This window comes from Sturnira hondurensis, unplaced genomic scaffold, assembly GCF_014824575.4.
Source record: "Sturnira hondurensis isolate 20B ecotype Veracruz unplaced genomic scaffold, ASM1482457v3 Scaffold0008640, whole genome shotgun sequence".
Lineage (NCBI taxonomy): Eukaryota > Metazoa > Chordata > Mammalia > Chiroptera > Phyllostomidae > Sturnira > Sturnira hondurensis.
The window spans coordinates 14,085,642-14,106,600 of record NW_028081271.1 but is presented as its reverse complement, the minus strand read 5'-3'; the positions used below and the strand labels follow the sequence as shown (position 1 = coordinate 14,106,600).

General features: G+C 39.1%; 2 protein-coding genes and 1 long non-coding RNA gene across 4 annotated transcripts in view; 1 reads left to right on the top strand and 2 right to left on the bottom strand.

The window, feature by feature from the left end:
• Positions 1-813: 813 nt before the first annotated feature.
• GTF2E2 (general transcription factor IIE subunit 2) overlaps positions 814-20,959 on the top strand; it is a 48,936-nt gene continuing 28,790 nt past the window's right edge. For both annotated transcript variants that reach the window (XM_037055311.1, XM_037055310.1), the window contains exons 1-2: positions 814-1,038; positions 3,922-4,091. In XM_037055311.1, coding sequence (XP_036911206.1) covers positions 3,926-4,091 — 166 coding nt within the window. In that variant the 5' untranslated portion in view covers positions 814-1,038; positions 3,922-3,925. The remainder of the gene's footprint in view (positions 1,039-3,921; positions 4,092-20,959) is intronic.
• On the bottom strand, positions 12,800-13,530 carry SMIM18 (small integral membrane protein 18). The gene has a single exon (XM_037055312.1). The coding sequence runs from the start codon at positions 13,496-13,498 to the stop codon at positions 13,202-13,204; it is 297 nt and encodes a 98-aa protein (XP_036911207.1). The 5' UTR covers positions 13,499-13,530; the 3' UTR covers positions 12,800-13,201.
• On the bottom strand, positions 13,964-19,735 carry LOC118993140 (uncharacterized). The gene is made up of 2 exons (XR_005067781.1): positions 19,644-19,735; positions 13,964-14,003 (listed from the first exon to the last, which is right to left on the bottom strand). It is a non-coding gene; the product is annotated as an uncharacterized LOC118993140 (long non-coding RNA).

The window sequence follows — 20,959 nt, the reverse complement described above, 5'->3', positions numbered from 1 at the left end:
TCTTTTCAAATTTTGAATAAAAAGTTATCTCATTTAATCTTTGTAACAGTCTAATGTGATTATGGTGGTACATTTATTATGGCAGTACAATTATCCCGGATGGGAAAACCAAAACAGGTTAAGTGACTTGAGAAGTAACCAGTACCAAATAATTAAAAGACAGCTACAGAATAGTTCAGCACTGGCCAGGCTTACACTTGGGCTAGGCGTGAGGAAAGGACACACTCCAGTACACTGCAGGCCGTGGGCAAGGCCAATTACTCTTTGCTACCCCTTTACGCGGCTTCTGAATCCGCAATCCTTTTCTAAGGGAGTTCACAGGTGCGTTGGAAAGTGTTCACACCTGTGCGGGTTGGAAATTCAGAAATGGCTTCACTCCAGGATTTGCTTTTGCTGGTTGTGCTGTTTTGAGCATTTAGCTTTCCTGGTCTACCTGTTTCCTCGCATGAGATACAGCTAAACCAATGCTCTTTGAAGTTTAGATGCTGGTAACTGGCAGACAATAACTTGAAAAACCCCGTCGCCACTTGAGTTAAACTGATTCCACAGCAGCTGGAGGAGGATCTGGTAGTTTCACATTCCACAGTGGAAAAGATTTCTTTCTTGGCAGCCGCTACTCGCCTCACACCTGACTCGGGTTCTCCGCCCCTCCCCGCCCCAGCCGTTCTCCCGTTGTCATGGAGATTCGGAACGCTCCAGCTGGCAGATTATCCTGCCGCGGTACGCTGGGCGGAGCACGTGACGGCGCACGCGCTCTCTAGGAGGCAACGGCGCCGCGGTGGCTGCCGGGATTGAGGCTTTAGTAACCCGATCAGGAAGTGGCGGGCGGGGCTCCTGGTTTGAGTGGCTCGTTTCTCTGCCACCGCCAGTACCAGCACCGAGACCCCAGCCTGGCGGGACAGCGCTAGTTGTGCGTTAGGGCGGGCGCCGGCGCTGACCTGGAGCAGGGGGCGGCAGCCACGCGGGCGCGGGTGGCTGGCCGAGGCGGAGGTGCAGGGAGGCGGCGTCGGGTCGCGTGGGGCGGCCCTCCTCGCTCAGGTAGGAGCTGCGGCCGCCGGGAGAGGGGCGCGGAGCTCCGGCCTGTTGTTTTTCGCCACCGCCTCTTCCCGAGGGGCGAGCGTGTTTTCCACCCCGAGGAAGGCCAGGACTGCCGTTCTCTGCGAGAAACACTTACACACGGTATCAACTTCTAGGGAGCATTGTCTCTTAGGCCGGCGGTTTATTGAACAAACTTGTGGGTTGGGAAGGGGGAATTCGCAGTTGGAGAGCCTCGACCTAGCCCCCAGGTTTACGTTAGCAGTAGCCGAGTTAAACTATGGAGTTGGGGTGGTTCCTACCGACTAAAGGCTGTGGTTTAGATGCTCGTTCATGGAATGTCTCTGTGTGTATGTTTTAAAGCTGGCTTCTGGACACCTAGTTAGTACTGATTTTTAAACTTCAGTTAGAATAGTTTTGTTTTCTGCAAAGCTGAAACCTATTTCCAAAACGGAACGCTGCGGCACATTTTTCTCCCTTCCATATATTTTTGTCATTTAAGATGTAAGCAGTCTCTTCTCAGCCTGCAGTCTGTGCATAGCAGTGTTCTTAGTAGGTGCTAGTGGCACCTCTGAGGCTTAGGCAGTGAAAGAGAAAAGTAGTAAGGTTGAAAGAAGTGGAACGATATATTGGAAAGAACGTGGAGTCAGAAGATTGTGACTTAATTGTGGGTTTTCATTGTCCATCCGTGACACGTGGACACGTGAACTCTGAGTTGTATTTTTCAGTGGAGAACGGGCAGGGTGATGATGTGTCCCGTCTACTCCACCTGTGAAACTGCAACTATTGAGGGGTCTCCTGAGAAGGAGAAAAAAGTTAGGCGGAGTATGCCCTGGTGATAGACGTTAAGCTTTTTGCTCTGGGTGCCTTTGAACGTTATCAGCACAGGGAGCACTGATTTAGGAGTTAGGATAATTTGGGTTCTGATCCAAGTACTTCCAGCTGTTGTGAGCTTACCATAACCCTTCAATTCAGATTTTACATATTAAAAGAGGAGTAAAATGGATACCTTTCAGCTCATAAAGTTGTGAGCATCAAATGTTGTAACCATTTAGGTTTTTGTAAACTAAGGCTTTTGATTTAAGTTTGTATTAAAATCATGGTTAAACGCCTGGGTTAATTACCTTTCTTCACCAGGTGAAATAAACAGATGTTCCTTGTTTAGGCGTGTTGCCCCCACCTTATCATTTGAATTCTCCTTTCTGTTCTCACACTTTACCTCCAGCCAGGGTGGTCTCTTACCTTCCTCACCACAGTATGGTCATTGTTACTTCTTTTCCGAGCCAACTGGTCTTTAGCAATACTCAGATAACATATTTCTATAGCTTTTTACTACTTAAAAATTACTTTCTTTTTTTTTCTTTTAACAGTTGAGCTAGATGTAGACAGCATTGGTAATAGCTTCATTTTAAACTTATGATAAAACTGGATTTAGGGAGCTCTAGAGGATTATCCAGGGTCTTGTCGCTCTTATGGATTAGAATTGAGGGGGAGAAGATAGGTCTTTGCTGTGAGGTCCTGTGCCAGTGATACTTACTTGCTTACTTAACTGAAGTTTACTCTGGGTGTTTCTTATCAGTGCTTAAATTTGTAACTTTGAAGCACTCTAAGTCACATGGTATTTATTCATTGTTTAGTGGGTTGCTTAATGCTTTCAGGTTCTCAAATATAAGCCTATGGAAGGCAAGGATTTATTTTCCAGAACCTTGCAGAACTTGGAGGTCAGTGCCTTACAAACAGAGGGCATTTAATAAAGGCTTGTAAAACCAGTAACAACAAGGCTAGAGCAATTTAAAGATGTTTTTCCATTCATTATTCATTTAACAAATATTTATTGAGCTACCCTGTGCTTTAAGGCTTTCAAAGTATAAGGTAGTCTTTTTCCTCTGGGCCTTCCTACCTGGCTTATGAACACTAAGCTGTAACATGGCGGAAGTCATTTATGTATAATCTATGGGATTCTAGGGAGAGCTAACATGAGAGAGGAACATTTAGAAATACTTGTTGAAAGACTTCCCTGGTCGTGTTGAAGTTGCCTAGAATTGTAGAGTTTTATAAATGGGGAAAAATCCAAAAGAGGTTTAGTGTCACTTCTGTTCAAATCAGGAATTTTCTGTAGATATTTCTAACAAATATTAATCCAGCCTTTTCATCACGTAATGATAGCAAGTTAACCACTTTGAAAATACACCTGTTTATTTGTAAGCAATTCTGATGGTTTTCTCTCTCTTTTTTCATTGTGGTTGTGAGCCTGCGTCTTAAATCTGCCTCCTAATTTCTGCTCAGTATTCTTGATACTGTTTTTAGAGTAGTGTTGTCTGATAGAAATAAAATGTGAGCTGCAAGTGTGAGCCACACATGTAATTTAAATTTTTCTAGTAGCCATAGTTTCTAAAAAAAAAAAAGTTTAAAAAGTTGGAAAATCAATTTTAGTACTTTACTTAATCCAGTATATCCAAAATGTCACATCAACATATATTTGATCTAAAAATATGTCATTAGTAATATTATAAGTTCTTTTCTGTGCACTAAGTCTTTAAAATCTGATGTACATTTTACACATAGAATACATCGCAACTCTAGCCCCACTTCAGGTGCTCAGTGGGCACATGTGGCCAAGTGGCTACTGTACTGGACAGTGCAGTTCTAGAACTCTAGAGAATAAGCCTCTCTCTCTCTTCACTAGCGCCTGGCACAGTGCTTGGCACCAAATGGGCACTAAGTAAATATTTTTTGAGTGAGTGAATGACTAAATACAAGTGTCAGATAACTAGTAACAGAAGGTAATTTTGTTTGGGAAGTAACTCTTATTGAGACCTATGAATTTAGCATATAGGTTTGAATTTAGCATAGAGGAATCTGTATTAAAGATACTTATCTTTGCAGCATTATGGATCCAAGCCTTTTGAGAGAACGGGAGCTGTTCAAAAAGCGAGCTCTTTCCACTCCTGTCGTAGAAAAACGTTTAGTATCTTCTGAGTCGTCAACATCATCATCAAAGAAGAAGAAAGCAAAACTAGAACATGGAGGATCATCAGGCTCTAAACAAAATTCTGGTTAGTAAAATTGACTAGCAGTGTTTATTTTTTAAGAAACCATTTAATAATGGCAAGTTCATTTTTCAGTTCAACATTCATATTGATTGGGTACTTGAAGTATAAAGGATGGAATGATGAGAGAATTTTTTTTAAAGATTTTATTTATATTTGGAGAGAGTTGAAGAAAGGGAGAAAAACAGGGAGAGAGACAGCAATGTGTGGTTGCCTCTTATGCGCCCCTTACTGGGGACCCGGCCCGCAACCCAGGTATGTGGGAATTGAACTGGTGACCCTTTGGTTTGCAGGCCAGCTCTCAGTCCACTGAGCCACACCACCCAGGCCTGAGGAGAGAATATTTTGCTCTTAAGATGTTAACAGTATTGTATTGTAATTAGAATTTAGGTTATTATCTTTAAAACATAATTGAGGTTTAATTTCTATACCATGCAGTTCACTCGGGTATTTTTAGGTGTACTATGAAAAGATTTCTAGTAAATTTATGGTTGTGTAGCTATTAGCACAATCCAGTTTCAGAACATTTTTGTCACCTTCAAAAGATGCCTGGTGCTCATTTGTAGTAGCTCCTTTTTCCCCACCCCAGCCTCAAATAACCAATAATCTACTTTCTGTCTCTGTGTATTAACCTTTTCTGGACATTTCATATAAGTAGAATTGGACAATATATGGTCTTTAGTATGTGACTTCTTTTACACTTAGCATCTATTGATATGATCATGTTCTTGTTCTAATAACACAGTATATTACATTAGTTGATTTTCAGATGTTAAACCAACTTTGCATTCTTGGATGCAAAAGAATGTTAAATCTTTCTTGGTCATGGTAATTATTTTTTTTGTTGTTGTTGTGGGATTCATTTTGCTGTATATTGTCCAGGATTTATTCACTTTGTAGCATGTATCATTACTTCATTCCATTTTGTTGCTGAAGGGTATTCCATTGTATGGATATACCAGTTTTGTCTATTATGAGTGATGCTGCTATGAACATTCCAGTGCAAGTCTGTGTGTGGACATCTTTTTTTTTTTTCCCCTCTTGTAAAGAGACCCAAGAGTAGGTCTGGATCGTATGATAGATTTATGTTTAACTTTTTTTAAAGGTTTTATTTACTTATCTTTAGAGGGGAAGGGAAGGAGAGAGAGAGAAATATCAATGTATGGTTGCCTCTTGTGCATCCCCTGCTGGGAACTGGCCTGCAAACCAGGCATGTTCCCTGACTGGGAATCGAACCATGATCCTTTGGTTCGTAGGCCCGAGTTCAATCCACTGAGTTCAGTCCAGCCAGGGCTATGTTTAACTTTTAAAGAAACTATCAAAATGTCCATACCATTTTACATTCTCATCATCAGTGCATGAAGGTTCCATTTTTCTTATTCTTGCCAAGACTTATTATTCCTGTCTTTCTGACCATAGCCATTCTAGCGGATGTGAAGTGGTATTTTGGTTTTATTTATTTTATTTTTATTTTTTAAATATATTTTATTTATTATACCATTACAGTTGTTCAACACCCCCCTTCATTCCCCTCCACCCGCACACTCCCTCCCCCACTATTCTCCCCCCTTAGTTTATAACCACGTGTCTCAAGTTCTTTGTTTCTATGATTCTATGATTCTATGTTTCCCCTACTATTCTTGCCCTCCCCCCTCTTTTCTACCTACTGTCTATGCTATTTTCTGTACCTTCTCCCCACTTCTCCTTCTCCCACTTCCCTGTTGCTAACCCTTCATGTGTTCTTCATTTCTATGGTTCCACTCCTGATCTAGCTGTCCTCTTGGTTTGCTTTTGTTTTAGGTGTGGTTGTTAATAACTGTGTGTTTGCTGTCCTTTCACTGTTCATATTTTTCATCTTCTTTTTCTTATATAAGTCCCTTTAGCATTTCATATAATAAGGGCTTGGTGATGATGAACTCCTTGAACTTGACCTTATCTGAGAAGCACTTTATCTGTCCTTCCATTCTAAATGAAAGTTTTGCTGGATAAAGCAATCTTGGCTGTAGGTCTTTGGATTTCATGACTTGGAATACTTCTTTCCAGCCCCTTCTTGCCTGTAAGGTCTCTTTTGAGAAATCCGCTGACAGTCTGATGGGTACTCCTTTGTAGGTGACTGTCCCCTTATCCCTTGCTGCTTCTAGGATTCTCTCCTTCATTTTAGTCTTGGCTAATGTAATTATGATGTGCCTTGGTGTGTTCCTTCTTGGGTCCAACTTCTTTGGGACTCTCTGAGCTTCCTGGATTTCCTGGAAGTCTATTTCCTTTGCCAGACTGGGGAAGTTCTCCTTTATTATTTGTTCAAATAAGTTTTCCACTCGTGGCTGTTTCTTTCCCCCTTCTGGTACCCCTATAATCCGAATGTTGGAACGTTTAAAGATGTCCTGGAGGTTCCTAAGCCTCTCCTCATTTTTTTTGAATTCTCATTTCTTCATTCCTTTCTGGTGGGATGTTTTGTTCTTCCTTCTGGTCCATTCCATTGATTTGAGTCCCAGTTTCCTTTCCATCACTATTGGTTTCCTGTGCATCTCCCTTCATTTTGATTAGTTTAGCCTTCATATGTTCCTCTAATTTGTGACTATAATCAACCAATTCTGTGAGCATCCTGATAAACAGTGTCTTGAATTGTGCTTCTGAGAGGCTGGCAATCTCTTGGTCGCTTAGAGTTATGGGCTCTGGAACTTTGAGTTCTTCTTGCGCCATCTTTTGGGCTGTTCGTGCCTGTTACGAAGCAGGATCGGAACCCTAGGTGTTCACCAGAGCAGGGCAACTCAGTGGCTGGGTTGTGACGCTGTATGTGGGGGTGGGGTCAAAGAGGAGCAATGGCGTCCCATCTGCCGCCTCCCGCCACAGCCCCCACAGGTGCCACAGCTGCCACCGTCACCGGAGCCCGCGCGTTTTGTCCCACTGCATGCGAGTGTGCCACCGCCATCAGCCCTCCACCACTGAGTTCGCCCCCTGGGGCCTGTGTGGTCCGTCTCACTGTGCGCGAATGTGCGACCGCAGTCAGTCTGCCCCACACCCTGACTGGGTCTGGGCCACTTGTGCGCCTAGGTTGGGGGATCTTTCTTGCCCAACCCTGCTCCGCTGCTGGCTCCGCCCCTCTTACCGTCCCCGTTGAATGGTTAGTGGTTGTCGGACTTCCGTATAATTCAATTTTCTGGTCTTTGGCTGTGTCTTTGTTCTCCAGACCTTTGTTGTATTCAAACTTGGTTGTGGGAGAAGGCACAGTGTTTCCACCTATGTCTCCATCTTGGCGAAAGTCCTATTTTGATTTTAATATGCAGTTCCCTAATAATTAATGATACTGGATGTCATTCATGTGCTTATTGACCATTTGTGTGTCTTTGGTGAAATACCTGTTCACATTTTTGCCCACTTAAAAAATACTGGGTTGCTTTTTCCCGTTGATTTGTAAGACTTCCTTATATGTTTGGGTACAATTTCTTGGTCCAGTATCACTGTGCTCTTGGTGTTTTATCTAAGAAATCTTTGCCTAACCCAAGGTCATAAGAATTCACTATGTTTTTTTCTAAGAGTTTACAGTTTTAATTCTTACATCAGGTTTATGATAAGTTTGAGTTGATTTTTCGGTTTAGCATAAGGGTCTAATAAATTCATCTTTGCATGTGGGTATTCAGTTGTCCCAGTACCAGTTCTTGGAATGACTGTCTTCCTCATTGACTTGTCTTGGTTGCACCCTTACTGACTAGAAGTTGACTATGAATGAGTTTATTTCTGGCATCTCAGTGTGGTTCTGTTGACTCATGTGCCCATCCTTATGACGATACCACATTCTTTTGATAACTGTACATTGCAGTAAAGGTTTGAAATTAGGAAGTTTAAGTCCTTCAATTTTGTTCGTTTTCAAAATCCATGTACATTTTAGAATCAGCTCATCAGTTCACATCGGTAAAAGAGCCAGCTCTGGTTTTGATAGGTGTTGCCTGCACTCTGTACATCAGTTTGGGGAGAATTGCTACCTTAACAACATTAAGTCTTGGAATTGGTGAACAAGAATATCTTTCCATTTATGCAGGTTTTTAATGTACAAATCTCACATTTTTGTTAAATTTATTCCTAAGTATTTTATTTTTGATAGTGTTGTCAAGAATTTTTTCTTTTTTTTTTTTAAATGTTAATTATCTTTAGAGGGGAAGGGTTAGGGAGAGAAATATCAATGTATGGTTGCCTCTCGTGCATCCCCTGCGGGGAACTGGCCTGCAACCCAGGCGTGTACCCTGACTGGGAATCGAACTGTGATTCTCTGGTTCGCAGGTCTGTGCTCAATCCACTGAGGTACACCAGCCAGGGCAAGAAGTTTTTTCTTAATTTGATTTTTGAAGTATTCATTTCTAGTCATGAAAATACAAGATTCTTGTCTGTTGATCTTGTATTCTGCAACTTTGCTGAACTCGTTTATTATTTCTAGTTTTTATGTGGCTTCCTTAGGATTTTCTATTGGGTTGGCCATAAGTTTTTTTTTTGTATGATGACTCTAAAAGTGCCTAGTTGTCTTTAACTTCATTCAAAACAATTTTGTGCCCTGCAATTCCACTGCCGGGATTATATCCTAAGAACCTTGAAACATCAGTCTATAAGAACTTACGTACCCCGATGTTCATAGCAGCACAATTCATAATAGCCAAGTGCTGGAAGCAGCCTAAGCTCCCCTCAGTAAATGAATCCATCAAAAAACTGTGGTACATTTACACGATGAAATATTACACGGCAGAAAGAAAGAAGGAACTCCTACCCTCTGCAACAGCGTGGATGGAACTTGAGAGCATTATGCTAAGTGAGGTAAGTTAGGTGGTGAAAGGCAAATACCATATGATCTCACCTGTAAGTGGAACCTAATGAACAAAACAACAAGCAGGTAAAATATACCCAGAGACTTTGAAATTAAGAACAGTCTGATAGTAACCAGAGGGAAGGTGGGAGGGGGTATTGTGGGGGAAGTGGGGAAGGGTTTTGAGGAACAACTATAAAGGACACATGGACAAAACCAAGGGAGGGTGGGATCAGACAAGGGAGGTGGGGATGGCGTGGTGGGGGGGTGAATGCAGACAACTGTACTTGAACAACAATAAAATAATAACAGTTTTATTAGATTGTGGTAGCTGTCATATCAGCATGCATTTAAAAAATATCCAAATTGGTGAATTTTTGTGCAGCCATTTTAATATTGAAGATGGGAGAAGATACACAGCATTTTCGGTGAAGTATGCCTTATTATTTCAAGAAAGGTAAAAATGCAACTGAAACACAAAAAAGGAAAGATTAGTGTGTGGAGAAGCTGCTGTGACTGAGCAAATGTGTCAAAAGTGGTTTGCAAAGTTTCTTGGTACTGTTGACATTTTGGCCAAATAACTCTTTGCTGTGGGCTGTCTTATGCATTGGAAGATATTTAGCAGCACCCCCGGCCTCCACCCACTGGAAGGTGATAGTGGGAGATGGCCAACCTACTCAGATATCCAAATCAATAAAGTCATTGATTTTTGGTGAAAACAAAAAATGTGTCCCTTATTTTACAGAAAAAACTAAACAAACTTTTTAGCTAACCCAATATGTGCAAGATTATGTCATCAGTGAATAAAGACAGTTTTCTTTCATTCTTTCTCACATGAATGCCTTCAGTTTTTTTCTTGCCTGGTCTGGCAGGTGTAATGTTGAATAGAAGTAGTGGGAGTGGACACTTTTGCCTTGTTTCTGATCTTACAGGAAAAGCGCTCAGTCTTTCACCATTACATATGATGTTAGCTGTTCTTTTCATCAAAGTAGGCCTGTCATTCCTATTAGCACATGCCTTAGGATTGATCATCGCTTATTCCAGTGAAACTTACTTTGAATTACGATTTATGGGAAACAGAATTTTAGGAACTGTTTTAAACAGCAGACACCCACTTTAAGACCTCATCTGTTTGCTCCAAAATCTCAATGGCTTAAAACAACAATGATTTTTTTCCTCTTACCACATGTTTATCCATGTTAGCAGGGGTCTAAATTTATTACAGTCACTCAAGGACCCAGGCTGATAAAATAGTGATTTTTCAAATGTGGGTTTCAGTGCTGAAGGGAGAGGGAAGTCTGGAAGATCTTGCCTGGTAATTAGATGCCCTGGCCTGGAGGTGACACACACATCATTTCCTCTCCTGGCTACTGGCCGTAAGGCTGTGCCGAGCCACAGGTAGTTCCATGTGCTCAGAAAGAGGAGAGCTGCACATATATTGAGTGTAAGTGCTGAAGACTGCCTTCTGACCCTAATTCACTTCACTATCATTGGGTGGCCTCACTAGGTGCGTACCAGGGCTCCTGGTTTAGCTCCCATTCTCTGTGTGGCCGTCAGTGATTTTTCTATTCATAAATCTGATGACATCTGACTGCTTTTCAGATCAAGTGCATCTCTTCCTGTAGCTTACATGCCCCACCTGATCTGGTCTGCACTTACCTTTCTGCCGCCTCCTTGTTTCCTTGCCCCATCCTCTAGTGATACTGACTTGAAGCTCCTCTCACATGCTTCACTCTCTTGCCTTTGCTCGTAGTATTTCCTCTTCCTGGAACAGTCTTCTTACCTACTTCCCTCTTCCCTTTGGCTAACTCCTGTTCTCTTAGGTTTCAGCTTAAAAGTCATATTATTTTCACTTTTCAATGTTAATTAAGTTCTTAGCCCACGGGTGTCCAACCTGTGGCCCGTGGTTGGATGGTTGTAAATGTGGCCCAACACAAAATCGTAAATTTACTTAAAACATTATGAGATTTTTGGGGGGATCACATGTCACAGAGTGTTTAATGTGTGGCCCAAGAGATGCCAAAAAGGTAGTGCTCACTATTTCTGACAAAGCTACTGTGTGCCATTTTAACTGCATGATTATTTACTTGCTGTTGTATCCCAATCACTCACACATAGAAGCACTCATTGCTTATTTGTTATTAGTGCTTCTGAATAAATTGAGGATACATTAGGGAAAAGTTGATAGTGTACAGTATCAGATAATCTAGTTATCAAAGAATCTATGCTTTCCATCTATGGCAAAGATCCCAAAGTACTGTTTAGGAAAATGTGTGTTTTTTTTAAGATCTTATTTATTCCTTTCTAGAGATAAGGGACTGGAGGGAGAGAGAGAGAGGGAGAAACCTCAATGTGTGGTTGCTTGTCATGTGTCCCCCACTGGAGACCTGGCCTACAACCCAGGCATGTGCCCTGATTGGGAATCAAACCAGCGACCAGCCCACAGGCCCACACTCAATCCTCTGAGCCACACCAGCCAAGGCAAAAATGTGGTTTTAACAGTGCTCAGAATAGTTCCTGGTTACGAAAGTATTTTGAATAACCTAGGTTTTGTAAGTCCTTTGAAAGTTGGTTATGTTACTTCTGCTTGTTTCTAATTTTAGAAGGAAATATAAAAAATAAGTATTTTGTGGAAAAGCTATTTCAGATTGGCAGTTAGGGTTCTCTAAACTAAAAATATTTCTTTTTCATGTCACATTCAAATATTTTTTTTAAAGATTTTATTTTATTTATTTATCTTTAGAGGGGAAGGAGAGAGGGAGAGAAACATTAATGTATAGTTGCCTTTCGTGCGTCCCCTGCTGGTAGTTAGCCTGCAAGGAACCGGCCTGCAACCCAGGCATGTGCCCTGACTGGGAATCGAACCGCGATCCTCTGGTTCGCAGGCCAGCGCTCAATCCACTGAGCTACACCAGCCAGGGCTTCAAATATTTTCTATTTTGTCATTTTGCATTCGCTTCTTAGCTACTAAGTTGAGGTGTCACATTTAAAGCTGTTGTTTCCAATTTTTTTATTTTTAGTAATGCTATTATAAACATCTTTGTATCTTGGGCTTTTTTTCTTCTTTTGAATTAATGCTTCAATAAATTTTCAGGAGTGACATTTAAGGCCTAAGGGTAGTTGTAGTGTAGTGGTTAAGAGCATGCTTTGGTTTGCTCGTGGGTGGTAGCAAAATAATATTAGGGTTATAAAGTGTAATATCTGTACAGCCCTTGGAATTCCGGGAAATAAAACTGCTGTATTTCTTAACAGGTGTGAGTGGTCCTATTTTTCGACATTTTTTTTTTTTTGCAATCTCTTCTATATAAGGTGTCTTAGCCCTTCAGAGAGTGCACGTGAGAAGCAAAATGAAAGCACAAACTCAAGAAATGTAATTTAGGGGGTGTGCTAGTCTGGATACCATGTATTTCAACAGTCTATTTAATGAACATTTTATGCAAGTATATTTGTGACTTTTCTGAGTATTTGAGACTTTTCACAGTTAACCCTACAAAACTTAAATTTTTAAAAATGTATAAGTTGTCTTCAACAAACTAGAAAATACTGCTTTTTAATAAGTAGGGTTTTAATGTTTAAGTGAAAGTATTTTTACTTTGGATTTAGAGAAGCATTTTAAATAGCATTTTTATTGCCAAAACACATGTAGATACAGTATAACTATTTTTTAGTCCACATGATTTGTTTAAGTTATTTTGGCATCATTAGCCTTGCTTGTTTGGCATCATTAGCCTTATGTTTCCCATATTGTACCTTTTTTACCATAAGTTTTACCTTTGCCATAAGTTTACCTTTTGCTAGTTAATATTGAATTCTAGGAATCTTTTAATTTTAAAATTTTTTTCACCTTCACCAGAGGACATTTGTTTTTCGTTCTTTTTAGAGAGAGAGGAAGGGAGAAAAGAGCGATAGGCAAACATTGATTGGTTGCCTCTCCTATCAGTGGGGCTCCTGGACCGGGTATAGAACCTGCAAGTCAGGCATGAACACTGACTGGGAACCGAGTCCACAACTGTTTGGTTGTAGGGCGATGCTCCAACCAACTGAGCCCCACTAGTAGGAGTGAGTTCTAGGGATCTTTTACCTAGTTTTTGAAGTGTCATTTTAAAGAGATTGGTACATTATTCACATTTGTGAAGTTTTACTGTGTATTTAATGAAAGGGATACACACACAGAAAGTACATAATTTAACTTGATTTTTCCCCTTTAGTAGAAACCTTTTAATCACTCAAAGTCAGTCAGTTTTGTAATAACAGTTGGCCTCAGAAAAATTTTTTTCTCAAAAGTTAAAGGCAGTCTTCAAAGATTTTATTCATCTTACGTAGAACACTAGACCACTTCAGTTTCACGTTTTCTGATGTTGTCCATCATACTTCTAAGAGGGTTAGGTTCATTTTTCAAATCTTTCACAGTTTTGTTTTTTACACAGCAGCAGCAGTCAAGGACTTCATAAAGGAAAGCCAGCACCACTAAAGATACCACTGTAAATATAAATAAAAGCAGAATGACAAAGCAGGCGGTGTTCCAGTTATCATGGAAAGGGTAAATTTTTTGAACTTGAAAACCAAGGTACTGATAAACAGATGTAGTGGTTTCGTTCCAGAGGCTGGGGCTCAGGGAGGCCATTGTGAGAGCTTCACTCCGCGTGCCGCTCTCCTGGTTCTGTGAAAGGTAGAAAGTGAATATACGTGATCAGACTCTCGATTTGGCCGTTCAGAGCTCAGCGCTAGGATTTGTTGGCACCTTGAGGGTTCCTTATTTTCTGCCAGAGTTAGTGCCTGAATATTTTTAATTTTTTAATTAATTTAAAAACACATTAATGGTATTAATGTGTTTTTTCTGTATCTATGCAAATGTACTCTGTTAAACCGTACCATATATTTTTGTGTATATCACTTGTTAGACAAATGTGTATGTTTAAGATTCTTACACAGAAACTACTAATGGAAGGGGGGAAAGCAGCTGAATTGATTTAAATTTGACTGAAGCAGTGGTTAGTGAGCTATTATCCATAAGAATCTTTGCGTTTAAGGTCATGTTTTTGAAGACGCCCTTGTGGGTCCTCTCACCTTCTTGGTTCAGTGTATTTTGGGCTCCTAGTTCCGCTCCTTTAAACTTCGAGTTCTGGGGCCTGAGTCGGGAAGTAGTGGCTGAGTGGGAAAGTAGTAGAGAAAGTCAGGTTAGGTTGTCCGCGAAGACACTGTAATCTTAGGATTTTTTTGTTATGTGTATGATAGTCAAAATGATTCATATACCTAAATGACCTGTACATGTGAATATTTTAAACATCAGGCAGATTCAGTGCCCCACAGTTACTATGTTTAAAATTATTATTCCATTTCATAAAATCAGCCAGTGAGTTAAAGTTTCAATATTCTTGCATTAACTTTTGCACTTGTTGGCCTGATACTTATTGGGCCTTAAATGGAATGGGTAAGGATTAAAGATAATAAATGAATTTTTATTATCTCGATCTTTCCAACATATACTTTAAGCTTATTTTTAAAACTTAGAAAATACCTATAAAGTAAGATAATTTTTGAAGTAAGAAATCCCACTTCAATCACTTTTTCAGTTTGTTGCTTTTTTATGAGAGAAATTACTTATTTTGCATGCTTTCCCCCTCTATGTAGTTGTAAATTGTTTTAAATTTATTCTTCTAAACAAAGGTTTGTTGATTATCTACTGTGTACCAAATACTTTCCTAAGTGCTGGAGGTAACTCGTCTGTGAGAGTCTGTTTTATTTAAAGACGTCTGCAAGGAAGCGCAGAAGAAGAGCCTGATGAACCCCCCATGTGTTCATGCTACAGCCTCATTTAGGCACTCTTGGCCAGTCTGTAGCTCTACCCAGTGCTGCACTGGTTATTTTGAAGCAAATCCTAAATATTGTATTATTTCTTCTAGAAATATTCAGTGTATGTTAAAAGGTGAGGATTCTGTTTTTAGACATAACCACAATATTATTTTCATATTAAAAAGATTAAAAAGTGACTTAAAAACCAAAGCCATACAATATAATTCCTTTAGATTTCTTTTTCTTTATAGATAAATTTTTAAAACTTTGGGGTTGATAAATTGATTTTTTTAAAGGTTTTTGTTTTCTTTTTAAAATCAGATTTGCTTGGTAAATCACTTCAGCTCTCTGGATGGACTTGGATCCTTCTTTTCTTCATGTATTTTGAAGGTAAAATTGATGATCTGAACCCAAAAGTAAAGGGTTAAATTTATTTTTTCCTTTTGGATTTAAGAATTCTTCAGTTTTTCGGTGCTTGGTGAGACCCTTCATCTTGAAATGAGGGATAGCAGACCAGTGGACAATAATTGAATCCATTGCTTTTGTTAGTTCTGGGACATACAAAAATCCATTGGCTGTAACACAGGTATGTGTTACATTACATTAATTTTCAAACTATGGAGACCCAGCCTTTCAAAGTTACCCTCTTTTACCCTTTGACTTTTTCTCTTTTGAGTGTGCTCTTAGAGAAAGCAAGGCTGCTAGGTTGTACAGCTTCAGCCTGTGTTGTGGGTGCCATTCACGTAGAGTTGTGTAATGTGGATGCTCTGATAGACTACCCTTCTATCTGCATTGTTGCTGCTTCTGATTCTAACCACCGTGGACACAAAGAGTCAGGTAACTCACAGAAATGGACTCAAATGGAGACAAAAGTCAAGTCCTTTTTGACTTGGCCTTTCTAATAGTATCCTGTGCACATGCACACACACTCATACATACAATGCCCTGCCCTTACCCCCCCACCCCAAGTTCAGCTTTGGAATTCCTTTAAGATTTTAAGCGCTACTAAAATGCATATACTCCTGGGAGAGGTGACATACATTGTTATAATTATTTTTACTTCATAGTGGATACGTTTCAGGTCCTGTTTGAAAAGCAGAGCTAATAGAGGACAGGGAGAGAAAGGAGAGAAGGACCTTGGGAAAAGTGAGGACAGTGCCACTTAATGTGGGTAGGTTACATGCGGGTCCCTCTCATCATTTTACTTGGGCTAACCTAGGACCTCTCCAGCATTGATGAAAATGTTCCTCAGACTTTCGGTTAAAGCCTTTAAGGTTGATTCCTTTTTAAAATCTGGAAAAAAAATTTTGAGGGTTTCGCTAATACACTTGGCATAGAAGTGACTGCGGGGGAAACAGTGCTGGCGGAGAGCAGAGAGGAGAGAAGCGGTGTCTGCAGTATGCCCCTCGGGCGGGTTTAACACACCTTATTAAGTAGCTTGGTTAAAGAGTTTACTACTGATTTCAGAAACAGCAATTCTAAATAAAAATTAAAAGTTACCTGAAATTCTGTCTAACATATGCAGCTTTTAACTTTTTCTTTTCTCCTAGAAATTGGATATATAAATCTATTAACTCCTACCAGGTTGAAATTATACTGAAGTTACTACTTTGCATTTTAATTCATTATGAGTAGGCCTTTTTTATTTGTATTAACTTTAAAACTGGGGAGAAGTTGTGAAATAGTAAGTTACTATTTCAAAATGAAATTTAAAAATGATTAGAAAGGTAATTTAAGGAACTTCTGTTTATTTTTTGAGGTATAATTGCTTAAATATTTTTCAGGCCTCACCTCAGAAAAAAATAAAGGGAGGAAGAGTAGAAGGGCAGGGGAGAAAGTGAGAATAGGTAGACAGACATACAACTAAGTTTAATTATTTGAAGTTAATATGTACCCATCATCAGTGAATGATTTTTCTGGTTAAAATTAATATAGAATATCCACATAATTGAATATTACACATAAGGTAATTGTGTTGTGATATGGAAAGATATTTAGGATATGTTGTGAAATGAAAAGAGCAAGGTGCAGGTCAGTTTGTGTAGGAAGGGAGGGAAATAATACATATTTGTATTTGCTTTTATCTGCACAAAAATATTGGATATACAAGAATTTAATTAGTTGTGGGGCTGGATGGAGCGTAGATTTGGGAGACCGGTATGTGTGAATATATTACTTATTCAAAACCCCAAGTAATATATTTTAAAAGTATTCCTTTGGCTTTTAAAAATCTATTGTTAAATATCTATTTAATTTACTTGTTCAGTTTTCTGGATTCTTAAGAAATTAAAATTAGGATTATGAAGCACTGTCATTTTGATTTGACTTGTACTTTATCCACAGACACAAATAGGCCTATAATAATGCTTGCAGTAATGCCAGTGGAGAGCAGTGTGTATAATGGCCTATAATAATGCTTGCAGTAATGCCAGTGGAGAGCAGTGCCGCCTCTCAGGGCATTGCTAAGGTTTTCAAGAAGCATCTGAGAAGTTTAAGGAAGAGTGTGTCTACATGTCAGGTTTATGTTATAAATGACGACAGTTTGCCTCTTCTGAGTGTATCGGTAACTGACAAGCAACTCAAAACATCTGCTCTTTAGTCAGCTTCTGGTCATATCTCAAAATAGTAAACCCTTATAATATGGAATCATTTTCCACCTTATATTTTATGTAAATTATTTTTTCAAAGTACAGTAGACCTCTAGTAATTTTTTGTGTTCAATTTAGGGTACAATCTAAAATTTATTTAGCTGGATTGGACATAACTAGCCATGCAAAAAGATATTTACCATTAGGATTTTTTTGTGTTCTGAGTGTATTTTTTAAAAATATTTATTTATTTTTAGACAGAGCGGGGAGGGAAGGAGAAAGTGGTAGAGAAACATCAATGTGTGGTTGCCTCTCATGTGTCCCCCACTGGGAACTGGCCTGCAACCCAGGCATGTGCCCTGACTAGGAATCGAATCAGCGACCCTTTGCTTCTCAGGCCTGTGCTCAATCCACTGAGATACACCAGCCAGGGCCTGAGTGTATTTTTAAAGCTAAATGTATATTTGTGTTAAGCAAATGCTGTGAACATGCCCTATGAAAAGTGAGAAAAAGTGGTTAAAAAAAAAAGGTCTGTACTTTTCTGTATTCCCCCATATCCACTTTAAAATTTCATTACAGGACTAGGAAGTCTGAAGGTAAATAAATGCTCCATAGCTTTTAAGTTTGTCATTTTTGAGATAGTGTCTTCACCTATTTTTCCTCCCATTTCAAAAGGCCCTAGTGAAGTATTTAGTCCTAAGGAATAAGACTTGGAAATGATTTTGGAACCTTGAATTACCAGATGAGAATCAAATTATGTTTTTGATGTATTTATGGTAAAAGCGCTTGAATTTTCTAATGCCTTTACACATACCACTTTGAAATATGATCAACTAACCATAACGACCTTTATATATATGTAGAGCCGCTCGCTCGGCCCTGGAACTCTGAGATCGGCCGTGCCTCTAGCCAGTGGGGTGAAATGGCAGTAGGCCTCCATCTGTGCTAACCGCAGACGCATTACCAGTAAGGTGGAGGCTGATTATGGTTTTAAAACAAGGGAGGTGGTGGGGGTTTAGGTTTACAATTTCCCTGAAGTTTGAGTTACAAGTTAATTTGAAACTTGTTTTATTTGACAAAGTTGTTTTTATTTTGGGCTCCCGTACTTTGTATAGCAGACAGGAATGTTTTCTAGGTAACTAACCCTGGAGAGATCTAATATCTTACAGCAACCTTTGGTCTTTGTAAGGGATGCTGGCTCGTATTAGCTGTATACTAGTTAAGAAATAGGAGAAATAAAAATTATGGAAAAGAAGTCCTTTAAAATTTAAATACATTTATCAACAAAGAAAAGGGCAGAACTTGGACCTTTAGAGCAGCATGTATAGGTAATATTTTGGAACTCTAGTGTCTACTAATGATATTTTTGTGCTTGAATATTAGAAAATGAGAAATTTGGTCTTCACTTGCTAATTTGTAGTAGACATGGACGGTTGATCTGGGTCGTGAGTGTAATCTTATTACATTGAAGGGTAGTGGACTGTCCTCCCTTAACCAATTCTTATGACATATTTTTATTTTTAAATGTAGTTTATCAAAAAGGCTTAATATGTATTTACTTTAAGAATCAATTTAAGAATAACTTTAACATATAGAAATTACTGTGATTGTATATTTTTGTGGCATATACAAAAATGAAAGGCTATTTTGAAAAGGTTTTCGTTTAATATAGCATGACATGTATTACAGTAATATAGGCTTTAGGATTTTACTGTGAGGAATTACTTAAATTAAAATATTAGATAAGTCTGAAGCTCTAAAAATGTTTTTGGTTACATTATAATGTAGCCTACATAATGGTACCTTTACAATTTTATTTTTATACTATATCACACGTGATAATTTCTCAGCATTCTCTGAGTCTACACTCAAAATGAAGTAAACAATTTTGAACTATTTTCAGGTATTTGTTTAAACACAACAGATTTTGTTATAAGCGACTGCTTCTTACCAGCCAATATAATTTGCATATATATAAGCAGAAAGCTTTGGTCCAGGATTTGCTTTTAGTCCAGGTTTTTCTTTAAGAAAAATCCTTTGTTTAAGACAGACCAAACTGCTAAAATGAAATAGCTTGGAGAAAATGAAATTAGCAAGTAACCACTTAAAATCAAATGCTTATGGTTTACTCTACAGTCTGGATATAGATCCGGTTAAAGACAATGTCATGAATTTTCCATTAAGGCACAGATGGTAAGGGTGCTTATCAAATAGCACAGGCAGTCTTCATATTTTCATAATAAAATCCTGCCTAGCAATTAAATGAATACATTGCTTTTACTGTTTTTTAGTAGGAACAAAGCTTTCTGCCTGATTTTTATGGTAAAATATTTTTATATTGTATCATGAACACATATATTACTAAATAAAAAAGATATATAAACCTACCTCTTGTCTGAAAGGCTGCTGTTGAAGCGATGGTATCGTCTGATTGTAATGCAGTCTAGTGCATAGCCAAGATGGAGCTGAGCTTCTATTGGTTGAACCGCAGCACAGCTGACAGTTTCCTCTACACTCATTTGCATCAAGTCCTGCCACCCTTAAGAGTAAATCATTCATAAACTTGAATAGAGCTGTCTGGGATATCAACTGTCACCCTTTTTTCTTGCCTTGTATTTTGTCCTTCAGCTACATTCCTGCATAGGATTTGTTAGTTAGCAACAGATTGGTGTCTCCTCGGTGTTTATAAAATTTCAGAACCTTCTGTGAATATTTTGGTGTTAGAGCTAGAAGATTACAGTGTTGAGAGAATACACAAACAGGCCAGGTTTACCAGCTTTGTATTTCTTCCAGCAAGAGTGCATACAATTTTATAGATGAAACTTTCTTTTCTCCACTTCTTCAATACTGTGTTTTATATAACTCTTGGTTTCTGGAAGTGATTATTTCCATGTGGTAGTTTGATATAGGAGAAATTCTGAGGGAAAAGAGAGAAATAAGGTTTTCAGCTTTACTAGTTGGGAGACTGTAAGCATACCACTTACATTAAAAAAGCAGACTGTGTAATTAATTAATTATTGACACAAGATTTTTTAAATTTATTTTTAGAGAGGAAAGGAGGGATAAAGAGAGGGAAAGAAACATCAGTGTGTGGTTGATTCTCACAGACTCCCAACCAGGCACCTGGCCAACAACCCAGGCACGTGCCCTGACTGGGAATCGAACTAGCAACCCTTTGGTTCCCAGACCAGCACTCAATCCACTGAGCCACACCAGCTAGGGCTACTTACTGATTTCAGAGGGGAAGTGATGGAGAGAGAGACGGTGGTACATACCCCAACCAGGGACCAAACCCACTACCTAAGTATGTTCCCTGATGGGGAATTGTCCTGTGACCTTTGGTTCACCAGACAGCGCTCCAACCAAGTGAGCCACACTGCAGGGCAGCATTTTGTGAAACTTAAATAGCAAAAGAATCCTTGGTTGGATGTTTAAAATAGAATGTTTTCTTATTTATGGTGCATTATTTAAAATTGTGGTCTAAGCATAACAAGATCAAGGTTCTTAATTATGGGAATAGCTATTATAACAATGGTAGCTGGTATAAATGCTTGCTGTATAGACTTATTTTAATCATAGATAAATCAACACATTAGTTTCTGGGGCCATGAAAGGGTAATACTATTCATTCTTATTCCCATTCCTGTTTTCATTCCCATTCCTCTTCCCTCCCCTCCCCTCTCATTCATTAAACAAACATTGAG

What these genes read in the sequence shown, in the direction of transcription:
- SMIM18 (XM_037055312.1), bottom strand. Translation starts at nt 13,498, where the DNA reads ATGGCCTCCCTGAGCCCCAGCCTCTGGAACGAAACCACTACATCTGTT.